We start from the raw sequence: 18,692 nt of genomic DNA, 5'->3' as shown, positions 1-18,692 counted from the left end.
AACCTGCATGCAGTCTGGTGCTGTCATGCTGGCTGGGCAAGTGCACCCACTTGCCAGTCCCTAAGCCTTCCCTTAACTTCATATTAGTCACCCCTATGGTAGGCCCAAGGGCAGGGTGCATTGTAAGCATCAGGTAGGACAAGCCCTGATGTGTGTGGCATGTCCTAATAGTGAATTACAGCCATTTTCGTTTTTCACTATTGTAAGGCTACCTGTTCTCATAGGCCAGAATGGGCTGTTAGAATTGTTACATTCTATGATCCTAACAGACCCAGGGAACATGGTAGAAAATCGAGTTTAGTATGCCTGAACTCAGAATAATAAAATACAGTTTTAGTAAAGTTTATTTTATTGTTCTGTGTTTGAAAATGCCACTTTTAGAAAGTTGGCATTTGCTTGCCTAACCATTTCAGCTCGCCTCTGCGCTGATGTGTATCTGCTGTCTGGTTTGTGTGAGGGCTGGGGAATTCCAAAAGACAGTCTGGGTAGCCTGGTGGTGAATAGAAAGATTACACCAGGATGGGTGGGAGGAGTGCACCTGGACTCTGAATAGGGCTGTGCTCTGCCACCACAATGCTGGCTCCACCTCCTGTGGAGAGGCTGATGTCTCTGCCCTGCACCCTGATTAGAGAGTCAGAGTCATGTCAACAAAGTGCTCAAGAACTGGTTTGGACTGGGCAAAGACCCCTCTACCCCAGAGGAACAAAGGAATTAGGGGTATAAGTATTAGGACCCTGCTCCCAAGAAATTAGATCCTGCTTGACAAGAAGAACCTCTGCCTGAAAAGAAGGAACTGGGAAAGCTGTAAAGGAGGAGTACTGTCCCTGACCTGGGGGATTGGCCTGCAGTGGTTGCCTTGCTGCTGAAGGAGAGGAGAAAGACTACAAAGACTTTATTTCAACTTGTGCTTTAAAAGATCTCCAAGGGCCTGAGTAGAGCAGGCCTCCTGTTAAGAGGTCCCAGGAACAAAAGGACGTCACCCCCAGCTTCCCCCTGAACTCTCCTGTGTGAGTTCTGCCCCTCCTAGAGTGCTGGAACCAGTTTTGGGGCCTCTGGGAGCTGTGCCTGCTGTGGGAAGCTGGTCAAGAAGAAAGAAACCAAAGATCTCCACTTTTTCACGCACAGCCGGCTTAGCGAGAAAATTTCCGTCGCACCGCTCGTTAGCGTGCAGAATTTTATCGCTGAGGACATCGTTGCAGAGCCTGCTGCCGCTGAGCCCGATCAGCGCTGGGAAAATCGTCGCCCCGCTCGTTAGTGGGCCAAATTTGATCGCTACCAGCCAAGATCCACGCTTCCCCTCTTAACGGGAAGAATTCTATTGCTGCGAACTTCGTCGCAGAGCCTGCCGCTGCTGTGTGGAATCGTCTCAGAACAAGCCAAGATCATCGCACCGCTCGTTAGCGTGAGTAATTTTATAGCTGCGAAAATCGTCGCAGACTCAACCAAGATAACCGCTGGTGAAATTGTCACCCCGCTCGTTAGCGGGCCGAATTTTGTCACATTATGCCTTAGCGAGTAAATTTCTACCGGATAAGCTACACCTTGATTTTCAACGCTGAAGTGCCGCTAGGAACTTTTTATCGCATCATAAGGTACTGTGCGCTAAAACGGACGCTAAGGTGAATGATTTTGTCGCTAACCTAAGAACTCTTTCTAAAAGCATATTCTTGAACTGTGTATGTCATTTTTGTCATTATTTGGTCTTGTGCTAAGCCTTTATATAAAAGATCACTATTTTTGATATAAATCTAGTGTGGTGTCCATTTGTGGTGTTGTCACTGGGTTACTGTATGTGGTCACAAATGTTTAACCTATGACGATCTGAGATAAGGCTTGTCTGCTCGCACCAAGCTACATAGAGCGTGAGCAGGGGTTATCTTAGGAGTGTAACCCCTTACCCTCACAAGTACCTACCTGTGCCAACCAGAGATCCCCAATTCTAACACACCCGGTAAGCTAGGAGTAATGTGTTGGTCACCTTCGCTACAGTGCATTTTTTACTTGTTTTTTCATTGTCGCGATACTTAGTATATCGTTGTTGTTTCATCTTAGGTTGCTGTGTCTTACAATTACAACAGTTCGGATATCTCCGCACCTCAGCGCGGCTATAATTTTCAAGCTGAACTTCACCACGTTTCAGCAGCTGAACATCATTTTCAGGTATCCACTTGTTTTTCTTAAATTTCTTTGCGTTGTAGAACACTTAAATTATACACTTAGTATTTTATTCTTTCTCTTGCATTGGCAGATTTTGTGTGATAGTTTGATAGCCTAGAGGAACGGCTTCATGCAGGACTGGAGCCATATCATCTCCCAACCATGATCCAGTTACGAAGAGTATGTCAGGGTTTGTGTCAGAGAGAAGGGCATAGATGTGATACTTGTTTTTAGAGAGCGGTAGAGCATTTATCAGTAGACAGTTTAGAGAATGTGCTTTGGTGATAGTGTGAGAAGGTGGCCGGATATATGCTGTCCACTAGTTCTAGTGGGCACCTTGTATCAGTCCAAACAACCCCTTATGGTGATAGGTTAAAGACAACCTTTATTGAAAGCTATCCTAGTGGTAGCTATGGAGAGCAGCCTTCAGGCTAAGTCTTGAAGGAATGTAAAGCAGCTTGTTTTACCAGTCTATAATCTCTTGAATGACCAAATGAAAGGACAACCACACCAGGTATATATTTAAAATATACGTATTTAAGACAAAACACACCCCTCTAGTCTCTTTATGATGCTGGAGTTCAAAGTACTTAAGTTACAAGTCAGTATTCAACAGTAAAAGCACAAATACATGTTTGGGCCCTTGGGGCGTACCAAACCATATACCAATAAAGTGGTATGAGAACCACGACTGAACTAGACACAAGGCCTAGAGCCTGTAGAAGTGCTTGGACCACAAGGAACCACCCAAGGCAGTGACACAGGGAACCCATGGGGGATGCGTGCAGTGTGAGAACTCAGCCGCGAATCGCCGTTAACTTCTATGAGGAAACTCGCGGTTGGAAATTAAGAGTTTAAGGACACTTAGAGGACGACTACAAGCAAACCCTTTTGGACTTAGAGGTGTCTAGGACCAACACCCACGGGAGCACAAGAGTACTCGAGTTACCTCACCCAGGGGAGCCGGTTGCATAGGTGTCAAATGGTGTCGGGTCGCGGCGTCGTTTTCAATGGAAGCTGGCCAAGAAGTGCTGCTGCCGCGAAGAGGAGAAGTGTCCGGAGAGATCCAAGCCTGGATCGAGGATGGAAGTAACCTGAAAGCAGAGGGGACAGAGTCTGGGTCACTTACCAGTGACCAGGGGCACTATAGTACAATGCCCACAGATGTCGGATGCTTCAGGGGAGTTGATGGGTGTCTTGACTCTTCAGCCACGAGGTCCAGGAGGCATCGACGACAACCAGGAGCTGGATTCGAGCTGTCCCACGAAGTCTGTCGAGTGCTGCGGTGTCGGCGACCAGGATGGATACAACAAGCCTTGGCAACGGCAAGTCATGTGGAAATTGAAGAAGGACGTCAGTGCAGACCAGCAACTTCTGGGGGACTCACCCAGCGAGGGTAAGTCGGGGCATGTCTGGAGCAACCAGGAAAGCCCAATCAGAAGAGGAGTTGCCCTGGCGGGGACCCACTAGCCAACGGGCTAGCGATCGCAAAGGAGCCTCGAGCGGTCGCACTTGAAACTGGCCCACGGGTCACTCGTGGAGTGGAGGCTAGAGATCTTTGGTGCAGGAGGTGCTCAAAGCTGGGTCTATTAGGAGCCCAAAGCACAACTTCGAGGTAGACCAGGAAGATGATGGATCTGCGAAAGATCACGGTGTCCAGGGGTCATGGTTCCACATCATCCACGATAGCCACGGGCCTCAGCTTTGCTGTGGACTCAGGGTAGCCTCGGAGAAGTCTGGAAATCCACCTTTGGGGATGCAAAGACTTTGGCGGAAGCTTCAGAATTGCAGACCAGACAGTTGCTTCTTTGGTGCCTGCCAAGCAGGGGAGTCACGCCTTGAGCCCAAGGGAGATTTCTTCAGTCTTCTAGTTGAAATAGAACGTCGAAGGTCCAGGATTTATGTTGCAGAGTTTGGGGGTTGAATATACTCTAGGGACCCACCTATGGGAGGGTTTGGAAAGAGGGGTGGTTACACCCATTTCCTTTGTCCAGTTTCACGCCAGAGCAGGGTCAGGTAGCCCCTGCAACCGGTTTGAACTGTACTATGCACAGGGAACACCAAGTGTGCCCCCAGTGCAGGACTTCAAAGCACCAGAGAGTGGTCCCGCCCAGCCCCAATACACATCTGCCTGTCTGAGGAGGTGGTTACATCTCCCTGTGACAGTAAACCTATTGTCCAGGCCTCCCCTGCCGGAGTTTCGGTCAGCAGCGGGAGGGCAGACCTGTGTCTGTAGCAGTGGCATCCATTTTGTGATGCCAGGCGTAGGAGAGTAGGATCTGCACTTATGTTGCCCCCACTTTTTTTCTGATATATACACTGGTTTCTGGCTATAGTCTGGCTGGGACCCTGCTAATCAGGGCCCCAGCCTCTCTATTCTCTCTAAACAACTTGGAGTGCATATTAGATGCACTAGTGATTGGATACTGTGGTGCCTTATGAGTCCCAAGTATATGGTACCTTAGGTACCAAGGGTATAGGTACTTCACAGGCCTACCAGGGGCTGAAGCATGTATTATGCCACCCCTGGGAAACAGACTAAATCTGACACCACAGGCCTGCTACTGCAGCCTGGATGAGGTGGTGTTAGCACTCCTCTCTGAGATATAGGTACACTATATCTCTACCTGCACACACATATAAACCTATTAGTCGCCCCTAAGGCAGGCCCTATCAATCCTGAGGGCAGGGTGCTTGGTTTCCATGTGAGGGGGTGCTTCTGCCTGAGCAGGACCCCTCTGCAGGTCTCAGAGTCTATTCTCTGTGGCTGTTTGTGGATGCGGTTAAACCATATACTCTTAAGTGCATTATAACCTCGTGGTTAATGCTAACTTTGGGATGGCTGCACCAAAACATGTCGTGTTTGGTGTCAAATGCTTTGGAATCATACCCCCACACCAGTAACTGGTGTGGGAGTATGATCCCACCCTTCTAGAGTGATAGACATGTACCTACTGTGTAAATACGGTAGAATCCTGAAGAGCCCTGGCATCACAAAATGGGTGCCACCAGCACAGACACTGGGTTGCCCTCCTGCTGATGACCGACACTCGCAGTGGAGGAGGCCCAACAATAGGCATCCTGTCACAGGGATGTGTAACCACCTCCCAGACTGGGTTTAGTGATTTGGGGCTGGGTGGGTGCACTCCTAGAGTGCTTTGAAGTCCTGCACTGGGGGAGCAGTAGTCTCCTCTGTGCATATGCCAGCTCAAACCGGTTCAGGGGCTACCTGCCCCTGCTCTGGCGTGAAACTTGACAAAGGGAAGTGGGTGTAACCACCCACTCCCCTGACCCTCCCATAGGAGGGGTCATAGAGCTAGTCCCTCCCTTCCTTGTAGTATAAGTTAGGGAACCCTTGCCATTGCAAACCAGATATCCCTGGACGACGCTCTGAAGAAGAATCCTGGACCTTCGACGTTCCACTACCTCTGGAAGACGGAAGAATCTCCCTTGGAGTCAAGGTGTGACTCCCCTGCTTGGCAGGCACCAAAACTTTGCATCAACAGTTGCAAACTTTCCCGCTCCTGCCAGAGTCCGAAGTCCCTGCAGCCCCGGAAGTGGATTTCTTGACTTCTCCAAGGCCATCGTGAGTCCCCAGCGAAGCTGAGGCAAGTGAACCCCACGAATGAAGAGGAACCGCAATACCTGGGTACTGTGCACTATTTTTGAGTGCAACCCCTTCACGACATTCTACGAACTTTTGCATTGGACCACGTGTGTTCCAAGCTTCCGGCAGGATTTTCTCTGAAGATCAGAGGCCTACCTCGTCCCAAGTGACCGTGGGCTCCTGGTGAGTGAATCCTCCTGAGGCGTCTTTGCAATCCCTTGCCGGTTGGCTTGTGGGTCCCCAGAAGACTTTTCTACAAAACCAAAGGCTCCTCTAGTTGCTCCAGGCCTGCCCTGATTTACCCTCGCTGGGTGAGTCTCTCAGACCTTGCTGGTCTGCACCGCTGACTTTTTACACTTTCCACGAGACTTGCTGTTACCAAGGCTTGTTGGCTCCAATCTGGTCACCGACACTGCAGTAAGCTGCAGACTTCGTGGGACACGCCCAATCCAGCTCCTGGTTGTCGTCGATACCTCCTGGACTGCGTGGCTGAAGAGTCAAGATACCCGTGATCACCTGAAATCATCCAACGACTGTGGGCATCCAGCTTCCTTGCCCCGGGTCACTGCCAAGTGACTTTGAACACTGTCCCTTCTGCTTTCAGGTCTTCTTTGTTCTGGATCCAGCCTTGGATTCCACTGGACACTTCTTCTGTCTTCACAAGCAGCAAGTCTTCTTTGGCTCCCATTGAAAACGACGCCGCGACCCGACACCAAAAGACACCTATGCACCCGGCTTCCCTGGGTGAGGTAACTCCTGCACTACGGTGCTCCTGTGTGTGTTGTCTCTAGAACTACATACTCTGTAAGTGACTTGCTTGTAGACTCTCCCGAAGTATCCTAAAACTTTAAAATTCCAACCCCGACTTGCTCCATTGAAGTCTATTGGGATCCGCGGCTGTGTTCTCACACTGCATGCGTCTCCTGTGGGTCCTTTACTTACCTGCCTTGGGTGGATTAGTGAGAACCCAGCGCTTCTGAAGGCCCTAGGCCTTGTCCCCTCGCAAGTCGATATTCCTAAGTCTCTTTTTTAGTATATGGTCTGGTACGCCCCTAGGGCCCCAGCCATATTTGTGCTTAACTTGTTGTGAAACGTTGATTTGTGCATATGTTCCTGACTTCTAATCTCATAAAGAGATTAGTAGAGTGTGTCTAGTAATAAATACATATATATTTGATATATATACCTGTGTGGTGTCCTGTCATTTAGTGATTCAAGAGATTATAGGGTAAAGCAAGATGCTTTACATTCCTCTAAAGACTTAGCCTGAAGGCTGCTCTCCACAGTTACCACTAGGATAGCTTTCTTAAAAAGGTTGTCTTAAACCTATCTACCATAAGAGTCGAATTGTACTGGTGCAAGGTGGCCACTTTAACTAGTGACCAGCATATACCAGGCCAACTTCTCACACCAGGGCTGTAGAAAGTCTTTACCGGGTAGACCAGTGTGAACATGTCTCTCCCTCTAGAAGGGTGGAATGCTACCCCCGCCGACAGAACTGGCGGAGGGTAGTATTCCAAAGCGTTTGACACCAAACGCAACATTTTTCTGTGCAGCCAGTCCAAAGTTAGCATTTACCGCGAGGTTATAATGCACTTAAGAGTATGTGGTCAGGCTGCACCACAAACAGCATTAGAGGAGGTACTCCGAATGCTGCAGAGGGGCTCTGCTCATGCAGGGGCACCTTCTCACATAAAAACCAAGCACTCTGCCTTCAGGATTGTTAAGGCCTGCCATAGGAGTGACTAATAGGTGTTACATGTGAGTGCAATGGTAGTGATATAGGTAGCCTATACCACAGTAAGGGGTGCAAGCACGCCCTTACCCATGCTGCAGTAGCAGACCTGTGGTGTCATTTTGGAGTGCTTCCCAGGGGTGGCATAATTCATGCTTCAGCCCCTGGTAGGCCTCTGGGGTACCTATGCCCTGGGTACATAGTATACCATATACTAGGGACTCGCAAGGGTACCCCAGAATCCAATCTGGAGTGTACCTAAAGTACATGCAATCAAGAGAGGAAGCAGCTAGGCTGGGGCCCTGAGTAGCAGGGTCCCAGCCAGACTAAAGTCGAAAAACAGTGAAACACCAGCAAAAAGCGGGGGTACCCATGAGAAGCAGATCCCACTCTTCTACATTATGAATAGGTACAGTTGGAACTTCTTTATACATGTTAGAAAAGTTTAAGTTTCTAGATCTTGGCCTTTAAAAGAAACCTAATGGGACGGCAGTTATGTGGTCATTCATATTGCGGTTTAGCATTATCGGGCTGTTCAGTAAAACCTCCATTAAATCCCCCACCAACTCCCTCTTCCGAAAATTCACTACTATACAATCTCCTGAACAGTCTTTTCTAGAGCTACCCACCCAGCTCACCCTCCTCAGCATTATTATATTATGTTGCAAAACATTGATATCAACATTTGTTTTAGCAGCAATCAAATGTGTCACTTGATTGTTTAATGATTCGTATGATTCACGATTTTTATCTTCCAGTTTGTGTACATTTTTAGGAATAATGAACTTTACTACTCCTAAACTGAGAAAAATCCTAACTTTAAGACTTTCGGTATTCACAGAAGGCATTTAGGAGTCCTAAAGTTAGGAGTCCTAAACTTAGGACTACTAAATTGAGAAAAAACCTAATTTTAAGACTTTCGGTATTCACAGAAGGCATTTAGGAGTCCTATAGTTAGGAGTCCTAACTATACTACTACCAAACTGAGAAAAATCCTAATTTTAAGGCTTTCGGTATTCACAGAAGGCATTTAGGATTCCTAACTTCTGTGAATACCGAAGTTAGTAAGTGCCTTCTGTGAATACCAAAATGGTAGTAAGTTTAGGATTTTGTCTTAAGTTAGTTCTGTGAATCGGGCCCTATAAGCAGGCAGGGTTCATTCTGATTGAGTAGTCTCAAGGCGTGATCCACAATGTGTGTCGGAGCCGTTTTAGTGCTATGCTCCGTTCTGGAGCCAGATTGCCAATTTTGTGGGAGCTGGAACTGTTCGGTGTGGTTGCAGAGTAGTAAGTGTATACATTTCTCTAGAGGTTTTACAAGTGTCAAAGTGTTAGTGATAGAACTGAATTGTTGAGGGCAGACTAGTCAGCATTTAGCTTTTTGGGGACTAGGTAACCTGCCCTATCTTTAGGCAATCAGGAATCCTGTCCTGGGAGAGGGAAGCGCTGTCAATCTTAGACCCAAGTGAGAGTACGGGAAAAAAAACACTTGGATGAGTTTGGCGGGTAGAGGAACTTTGAAGTGATGAAAGGGTTTTAATTGAAAACTATTGTTTTGAGTATGTCTGTTTCATCGGGAGGTTTGAAGTTAGATCATGCAGCATTGTTTTTGTAGTGAAATCAGAGAGATTTTAGAAGGCATAGAGATGAGATGAGATTGGGCCGAATTGTAGATCTAATCCTTATTTTTTCAATTAAATGAGCAGAGGATTCATGAAACACTGGGGAGTAGACATTATCTTCTAGATGGAGGTTGGATCTACCACTATTTTGCTGTTTGCTGATTCTGAAGATCTTTTTGGGTCTGTTCTTAGCGTTGTCCAAGTGCGTCCTTGAGTACATTTCATTCAGAGCTACGTATGAGCTTGTTATAATGCCTTCTTATAGACCGCAGGTGCCGAAGGTTTGTTGTGGTAGGGGAGATTCTGAATTGTTCTCTAAGCAAGCCTTAATTTCCGCCTTACTTTGTTACGGTCATCGCTGAACCATGGTTTAGAGTGCCTACTGTGTATTCTTTTGAGCTACTTCGGAGCAATTGTATAAACAATGACTGACATGCATTATTCATACCTCTGGTTCTTCTGATTAGATTTTTGTCATTGTGGTGTCAATTTTGTTTTTTAAATGTACTCTATGTTTTTCTAAATTGATGGGGGAGTTTTCATGTGTTTTGTGTGCCGCACGAATACTTGACACAGCGCCTCTGAGTTAAGCAGGACTCTTTTTGTGCCAAGCTGCCAGAGGCAGGCTTAAGCACAGGTTCATTTGGTGACATTTTGTGGATCACCCTGACAAAAGTGGCGTAACAAAACTTGAGGGGGTGCCCTCTGCTAGGTACAGGAAGGCCCCCTCCAGACTCAATTAGGAGATCTCTGGCCAGGGTGCTGTGCTGAGGGGGCCCCCTGGAGATATGCCCCCCCCCCCACTGCGTGGGCTGCTGGGGCTTATGTTACTCCACTGCCTGGCAAGGATTCTGGCTGGTGCTTGGGAGGGCTCCCCCCCCCCATACGCAGTTTCTCACACCTTGTTATGTTATATGTGTTTGTAAGGCACACACTCACCTGCAAAGGTATCCATCTGGGAACCTGCGGGGTTCATGGGGCTCTGGTTCCACAATGACGTGGGCTTTGCAACCTGGCAGCATGTCTGCTGCATGCTGCAATGAAGCATGTACCCACAATGCCTCGCAGGAGGCAGGATCGCGACTGATACATATATACCAAGCAGCAGATACCACAGCCTTGCGGAAACGGGACCTGAGCTAAAAAGACATCACATTATGAAGAAAAAATAACAATTCTCAAGCTGGTGGGGCAGGCCTGGGAAGAAACAAAGGTAGGGTGACCAGATTCTCAAAACAAAAAACGGGGACAGGTCATAGACATAGAAGTAGGACTACGGTTTGCAGTAACCATCGACATAAAAGTAGGACTATTTGACAGCTGTCATAGACATAGAAAAAGGACTACAATGATATTTGCCAAAAATCAATAAAACTTCACAGGCTAGCAAACGCCAGATTTACTAGCTTTATCAATGCTCATTTCTATAGCTGCTGCGTCAGCACCACGTAAAGTACAACTCACCAATGTTGCTTAGTTGCTTATGACAGAAAAGAATGGGAGGTAAACTGAGGAATGCTAAATTGCCAAATGGCAGCCATGGACCAATGTAAAAAAAAAACACTTCTCTCCAGGTATTACTGCCTTAGGGTCTTAAGGGTCGCAAAGGCTGGCCGACCACACAGTCCTCCCACATTTGCGTGGTCACTGCTGAGATGTCATGTTACCTTACTGGGGTATGTATAGTGCACTCTAGCCATTGGTATCATCTCATAGTGCAATAGTGTGAAGACCTGAGCAAAAAGCTCGAGCAGCGCTGCTCGCCTCTCCCACAGGCGTTAACCCTGCTCCTTTAAGTCCTATCCAGCTAAACAGTTTGCCGTGATCTGAAAGGTCAGTCAAAAGGTCAAGTCATAGCTTTGATATGGAGAACACAGATGCATCAATTGGTTAGGAATAAACCATGCAATGAGCAATGCATTAATCCTTGCACGGTATGCATAAGGGCTACTGAAAAGTTTGTATGACTATGAATACAAGCTACAGGATGAAGAAATATTGTTTTATCCAAAGTAGAAACTTTGGCTGGCACGATGACGTAGGTGGCGCTGCGTGTAAAATGTCTCTCTTCAAAGGATTTCCCTTCTTGCTACAGCGCTCACCTCAGTGACAATACATGCTGTAAACAGTGCAAAGAGAGCATGCGCGCGCATGCTCAACCGGAACAATGAAAAACAGGGTCATTTCTATGTTTAACCTGGACACTGTTTGAAAACAGGGACATTTGAGTCACTTGGAGAAAAGTGTCGGGACACGGGGACACTTCTCCAAAAACGGGGACCGTCCTGGGAAAACGGGGACGTCTGGTCACCCTACACAAAGGCTGCATGGGGTGTAGGACCACAGAATACATACAGGCTGCTATAATGTACAATAGTTACAGAATTTCTGTGAAGTTCGAGACCTTTGACGTGCGGGGAAGATCTGTCCCACGTGACTTTCTTTACTTCCCTTTATAAGTGAAGCAATAACGGTGACTCTAAGCATCCTGTTGATTTCCAAATAGATAGGGCTCTCAGGTTACTTAGCAACAGTTTAAACAACATTGTAAACTTTGATCAGATGCTTTCAACCCTAAGACTGAAATGATTAACCCCTGAGTGGTCTTGAAGCTGGTAGCCTGGGTCTGTATTTTCTATCAGTCTGAGAATCGCCAGCCATGGTCGCTGCCAAACTCTGGAATAACCTCGTCGCCAGTTGTTATGTACTGCTGTGTCACTTACCAGCAACTACTACTAAGCCAAACAAGGCACTAGGGATGTAGCTTACGTAATAATATTAGGGTGTGTGAGTCTGAGCATTCCCATCAAGCATAGGATTCACGCTGCTACAGAAGTGCACGGATGGACTGGACAGGCTGGTGGGAAGGGCACGGAGCAAACAAGGCAGATTCTTGGAACCCTCTCTTGGCAGATAGATTCATAAACTGATGAATGCAAACCTTCTTACAACCTTTGCCAAGCACATGACGTAAGGCCAAGTTGAAAATAAATATGTACTGGTAGTCAAGCATGTGTCACAATACCATGTTTACAAAGTGTCACAAGTGAATGCCAAACTCACATGTTATACAATAGTATATATATGCACAAGGTATGGCACTGTTCCCCTTTGGTACTATGTTGTATGCTAGGCTTGGGTCACTGAACTCGTCGGGCCTCATTTATGAAAAGTGACGCATCGCTGCGAGAAAACAGCGGTGCGTCACTTTTCATTGCGCCCTCCTTGCGACACCAATGATGCGTCATATTTACAGTTTGATGCATCATGTCGCAAGCAGTTACAGATACGTCACTATTTCTGACGTATCTGTAAGCGCAAAAATGACGCATTGCCCGAGTACTTCACAAAAGTGACGCAACTCCATCAATGGGTCATTACACATGGGCAAGTCCCATGTTAAATGTGCCTGCGCCGTGAGGCAGGCGTAAGATATTGATGCATTTGAATCCTAGAAGTGATGCAGTGACATCTTATAGATTTCACTGCGTCACTTCTACGATCCTTTCTTGCGTCATAACGCCCCCCCTGCATACATTACACCTGGCGTAGGTATAATATGGCGCAGGGGTTTACAAAGTGAAGCATCTACCTAGATGCGTCACTTTGTAAATATGGTGCAACAAGGCACATTTTTTACGCCGCTGGTGCGTCACAAATAGTGACGCACTGGCGGTGCAAAAGTGACGCAATGGCTCATAAATAAGCCCCTCCTTATTTAAAAAGGATATTTAAAGGGAGGTCCCAGTTTAAAGAATGCCCACTTGAAGATCACCGACCAAACAACTGTATAGTCCTATAAAGAATCCATAAGTGTATATTCTCACAATCACACACACACTTCCTATCTTAGATAATCTCCTTTTGCCCATAGACACATCCCCTGACATGCAGCCCCCCCCCCATGCTGTTCATTGAAGTAACACACAGCTCCACAACAGAAGGGGGTCTTGGCCATTTAAAACATGCTGGATTACTGTCCAACAACTCATGAAGTGTGGCAACCCGAGCCCTCCCCTCGCTGTAGCTCCTGACACCTGGTTGTTGCAGTTCCAATAAAGAGGGCACGTGCAACCGGAAATGCTACTCAATTGGAAGGACACTTGAACAATCATTCACAACGTACACACAGTAGAGGTAAGCCAAAACAGCAGAAACCACACAGTTCAAAAACACAAAGCCACAACAATCGACTGGTCTCCAACTTACAAACCAAGCACAATGATTGTGATCCCTGCAGCGTGGCGAATGTCGTGCCACTGTCCCAACTACCAGTGCCCACTGCCCCGCACCCTTAGAGTGCGCCTTTGGAGGTAAACGCGTTCTCGGTAAAGCATTTGCAGCTTCTTAACGCTAGATCTGGTTCCACGTCAGAATATGAAATACTTTTGCTATAAGATTGATAGGTAGGTATAGATTTACTGTCCTTAAATCCACATCTACATACCTTGAAGATATATTGTTTATCACAGTATGGATGAGGTGCAAGGAACACTGACTGTATGCTTTCCTATATATCTCTTCCTTCTTGATGTTGGTGAGTACCCTAAGCCAGGAGCGGCTCGTAATGGTGAAAAGAGGTGGGTGGGGGATGGGGCAGAGGGAAGGGGACACAACGGAGATGAAATTCTTTTTACAAAAGAGGCTGGGAGGGAGGTACGGGGGATAATGAACGCAAAACTAAAATCACCTGCTGCGCTTCTTGCTCTTCCGCTCCTCGCCGCCGCTGCAGGCGGGCACGGGCTCCCAGCCTGCCCTGCGGCCAATCCTGAAGCTGCCCTCGCATGAGAGCGGCTTCAGGATTGGCCTGAGCGCCGATGATGTGCGCTCCAGGACAGACTGGGAGTCTGTGCCTGCTCTCTCCAGCCCCAGCAGTGCAGCTGGGGTTGGAGAGGGGTCACTGCGCCTTAGACCACTGGCCAAAAACCACATGCGCAGTGTAGTTAGAGCCCACCACTCCCTCTCCAGCCTATCATAACCCTGGCCCCGCCCCAAGATAAATAAAACAATAATAAAACAGGTTTTAAAATCGTTTTATTTTTAAATGTTCTTAAAGTGCTGGCAGGGGGGCAACAGCGGAGGAGTGGCCGAGACCTACATCTGTGCTTTTTCACGCACCTCGTATCATGTTAATCACAAGACGGTGTCAGTTATGACTCTCCCGATCCTGCTGGTCAACGACAGGTTGTGACCTCCTTGGTTTGAGTTTGTTTCAGTCTCGGGTCCCTCCGGGGTCTGACAGCTCTCGGTTGTTCCAAGTGTGGTGGGGGTGTGGTGGTAGAGGTTGACGCGTCTCTCTTTACTCTATTCACAACGAGGCATTTGTGTTGATTCTGAACTTGCTTGTGTTCTAGCTGCATCTGTAAGGGTTCGGGACACAAAAGCATTGAGCAGCAAATGGGAAACGTCACAGCAGTCGCTCGCACCAGGCCACGCGATGTGACCACAGTGACAAGTACGAGGATTCCAGCCACAACTACAACCACTGAGCAACTAAAAGTCTTTGGTAAGAACAGTGTCAAACATTTTCAAACTATGTGTATCTGATTATGCCTGAGGCCCTTCTCAAACTCCTCAATGTAGACATGAACCGTAGCCTTCATGAATCCAGCTATATTGGCCTTTCAATAAAAATATATTTCAACTCAATATCTTATCTCCAAAAGTCTAAAATGAATTTTGGGGACACGCTTAATGGTAGACCGGATTATTCCAAGGCAGCCAGAAGAATGATCAAATCCAGATTAATGGTCGGTCTGATTATTCCAAGGTGGCCAGAAGAATGATGAAATCCAGATTAACGGTCGGTCTGATTATTCCAAGGTGGCCAGAAAAATGATCAAATCCAGATTAACGGTAGATCGGATTATTCCAAGGTGGCCAGAAGAATGATCAAATCCAGATTAACTGTCGGTCTGATTATTCCAAGGTGGCCAGAAGAATGATCAAATCCAGATTAACTGTCGGTCTGATTATTCCAAGGTGGCCAGAAGAATGATCAAATCCAGATTAACGGTCGGTCTGATTATTCCAAGGTGGCCAGAAGAATGATCAAATCCAGATTAACTGTCGGTCTGATTATTCCAAGGTGGCCAGAAGAATGATCAAATCCAGATTAACGGTAGATCGGATTATTCCAAGGTGGCCAGAAGAATGATCAAATCCAGATTAACGGTCGGTCTGATTATTCCAAGGTGGCCAGAAGAATGATCAAATCCAGATTAACGGTAGATCCGATTATTCCAAGGTAGCCAGAAGAATGTTCAAATCCAGATTAACGGTCAGTCTGATTATTCCAAGGTGGCCAGAAGAATGATCAAATCCAGATTAACGGTAGATCGGATTATTCCAAGGTGGCCAGAAGAATGTTCAAATCCAGATTAACGGTCAGTCTGATTATTCCAAGGTGGCCAGAAGAATGATCAAATCCAGATTAACGGTAGATCAGATTATTACAAGGAGGCCAGAAGAATGATCAAATCCAGATTAACGGTCGGTCTGATTATTCCAAGGCGGCCAGAAGAATGATCAAATCCAGATTAACGGTAGATTAGATTATTCCAAGGTGGCCAGAAGAATGATCAAATCCAGATTAACGGTAGATCAGATTATTCGAAGGAGGCCAGAAGAATGATCAAATCCAGATTAACGGTAGATCAGATTATCCCAAGGCAGCCAGAAGAATGATCAAATCCAGATTAACGGTAGATTAGATTATTCCAAGGAGGCCAGAAGAATGATAAAATCCAGATTAACGGCCTGTCTGATTATTCCAAGGTAGCCAGAAGAATGATCAAATCCAGAATAACAGTAGATCGGATTATTCCAAGGTAGCCAGAAGAATGATCAAATCCAAATTAACGGTAGACCGTATTATTCCAAGGCGGCCAGAAGAATGATCAAATCCAGATTAATCGTCGGTTTGATTATTCCAAGGTAGCCAGAAGAATGATCAAATCCAGATTAATGGTAGATTGGATTATTCCAAGGCAGCCAGAAGAATGATCGAATCTAGATTAATGGGCGGTCTGATTATTCCAAGGTAGCCAGAAGAATGATCAAAGCCAGATTACCAGTAGATCGGATTATTCCAAGGCGGCCAGAAGACGAATCAAGCCCAGACCTTGCAGTCTAAATTAGACCAGAGGGCCTCTTTAACAATCATCGCTTGTTGATGTTGAAAGAGGATCCGTCTTCCCTGCAAATCATTGTACTATGCATGATGCACAATGAATGCTTAGATATTGGAGGTTCAAAGAAATATAAGCATATCAGAACAGGCCTTCTGTTTGGGAATGAGTTCCAACAGTAAGGGATTGCTTGTCTTCTTTAGAATTTAGATCACAGTAGGTTAGGAGATGGGATTCTTAAAATCTTAAACACGCTTTACAAATCCACTCTTGCTCTGTACTGAGAGCCTTCTGTTTTTCCTTGGTAATATTACCTGCAAGGTCTCCAGTGCATTATTATCTGATTGAGCTATATAACTCCCTTCAGTGGTAAATGTTATTTCTTGACGTTACCAAAAAGAAACAAGTGTCACTGCACCTGAACGGTTCAGTGTCTGCTGCTGGTAATATAAGTGAAAGCACCAGCACGTTGGTCTTTCCAAGACAGTTTGCAAAGCATCAAGGCTTCCTCTAATACACTGGCCTGCTGTCCTCTCTCTGCTCAAGAAAATGAAACTGTTCCTCTGAGAAATAGACATCTGAGCTGCATTTCAAGCTCTCACACTTTTCTATTAGGAGGGTCGCAACGCCCTGTGCGACAGCCTCCGAACCTCCACCCTGCCCGCCCCTTTAAGGGCATTCACTATTAGGAGGGTCGCAACGCCCTGTGCGACAGCCTCCTAACCTCCACCCTGCCCGCCCCTTTAAGGGCATTCACTATTAGGATGGTCGCAACGCCCTGTGCGACAGCCTCCTAACCTCCACCCTGCCCGCCCCTTTAAGGGCATTCACTATTAGGATGGTCGCAACGCCCTGTGCGACAGCCTCCTAACCTCCACCCTGCCCGCCCCTTTAAGGGCATTCACTATGTCTCATCAAGGTCCTGAGGACATATGACCACGTGTGCCTTACTTCGTTGAAAGTTCATTGGCTCCCCTTGGCAGTTTACACCATCTTCAAAACCAGCGGCATCATTTACAAAGGCATAGTGCCCGGCACAACTACCTGTCTCGCTGACAAGCTCACCACTGCTGGTGGTTCTTGGCAGTTCGACAGACAGCTCATCATCAGATTTAAGATGAAGAGGCGCAAACAAGAGTTGACAATGCCGATGGACCTGGCTTATAACTGAAAGCACCTCGACAGCGAATAGCGAGTTCAGGCACTCAGTAGCACATCACTCATAAACTCTGTCACTCATCCGTGCACTCATTCGACCATTCCACCCCACCTTCTGTTTAATTCTTACTTGCACCATTCAACAGTAAACTAAACACATGCACAAGCTGACCAAGAGTACACAGGATTGGAAAACAGAAAAAATCCTGGTTGCCTAGAAGTAGATATATATATATATATATATATTTTTTTAATGAATTGGTAAGCCAAAATATCAGCATAGCCCTGAATTGAATCCTGAACCGTTTAAAAAAAAATGCTGAGTTATTGAGTCCAAGATCAATATGTATATTGACAATATCATTCTAAAAACAAACTAAAATGAACTTGCAATAACAGAATAGATATGAAAACATCACAATGCATGAACCATATACGAAGCAGATACCTCTCCTAACACTAGCTGACGTTCTGCTTGTCTCTGACCTTGTACACACTCCACTGCCTTTGTCTGCTAGGTTGGCGCTATCGAAATACCACATACATACCTGCATCCACATATACGCTTAAACTTATATATGGATAATTATAGATGCCCCCAGGCTTAGCCTGAGGAACATTAGGCTGAGATGGTACAAAGTGGGCAGAGTGAGTCCTTCCTTGACATTCGCCTCCCAATGATGTCAAAGTGCCCGATTCTCGTACATACGGTTTCGTGAAGTGCTTGTAGGATTTCAACTCGAAAGTGCCCTGTACTGGGGGCCACTCGGATTTCATTCAGTGTCTCATTCATAACTAGTCTAAAATTACTACTGATTTACCCTCGAAACATCAGAAAATGATTAGCTGCCTGTCTTTCCTTATGCTTGTTTGACATGTTCCATGAAACTCATGCTTCTCTGAGGAACACTTGAAAGCAATCCCAGAGTACCGGGGACCCCTCATTACCTCGATTCATTTCAATCTTATGTATCACTCTTGCGAATATAAGGGAATGCTCTGGGGTGTCTTTATCTCCAAACATCTTCTGGCTTAGAACCCTCTGCTAAAACTCCCGCAAGTGACCCGTCACCTGCCTTCTAGAGATTGTCACCTTTCTCTGGAACTGAGAGGGTCAAGGCTCTTGGAAAGATATTTTGCCTGATGTACACACAGTGTAATAACAGCCCAACCTTAGCGGAATCGTATATTGTTATTACACACAGTGTAATAACAGTCCACCCTTACAGGACTCGTGGGTTGGTATTACACACAGTGTAATAACAGCCCAACCTTAAAGGACTC

The 18,692-nt window shown here is 46.4% G+C and overlaps 1 protein-coding gene across 5 annotated transcripts in view; it reads left to right on the top strand.

The window, feature by feature from the left end:
* Positions 1-18,692, top strand: part of LOC146808688 (uncharacterized) — a 170,526-nt gene that overhangs the window by 79,077 nt on the left and 72,757 nt on the right. For all 5 annotated transcript variants that reach the window (XM_085615491.1, XM_085615493.1, XM_085615494.1 and 2 more), the window contains exons 2-3: positions 2,053-2,160; positions 14,475-14,626. In XM_085615491.1, coding sequence (XP_085471617.1) covers positions 14,518-14,626 — 109 coding nt within the window. In that variant the 5' untranslated portion in view covers positions 2,053-2,160; positions 14,475-14,517. The remainder of the gene's footprint in view (positions 1-2,052; positions 2,161-14,474; positions 14,627-18,692) is intronic.

Source organism: Triturus cristatus, chromosome 7, assembly GCF_964204655.1.
Source record: "Triturus cristatus chromosome 7, aTriCri1.1, whole genome shotgun sequence".
Classification (NCBI taxonomy): Eukaryota; Metazoa; Chordata; class Amphibia; order Caudata; family Salamandridae; genus Triturus; species Triturus cristatus.
Note: the sequence above shows the minus strand (reverse complement) of the source record. Positions and strands in the feature narration are given on the sequence as shown.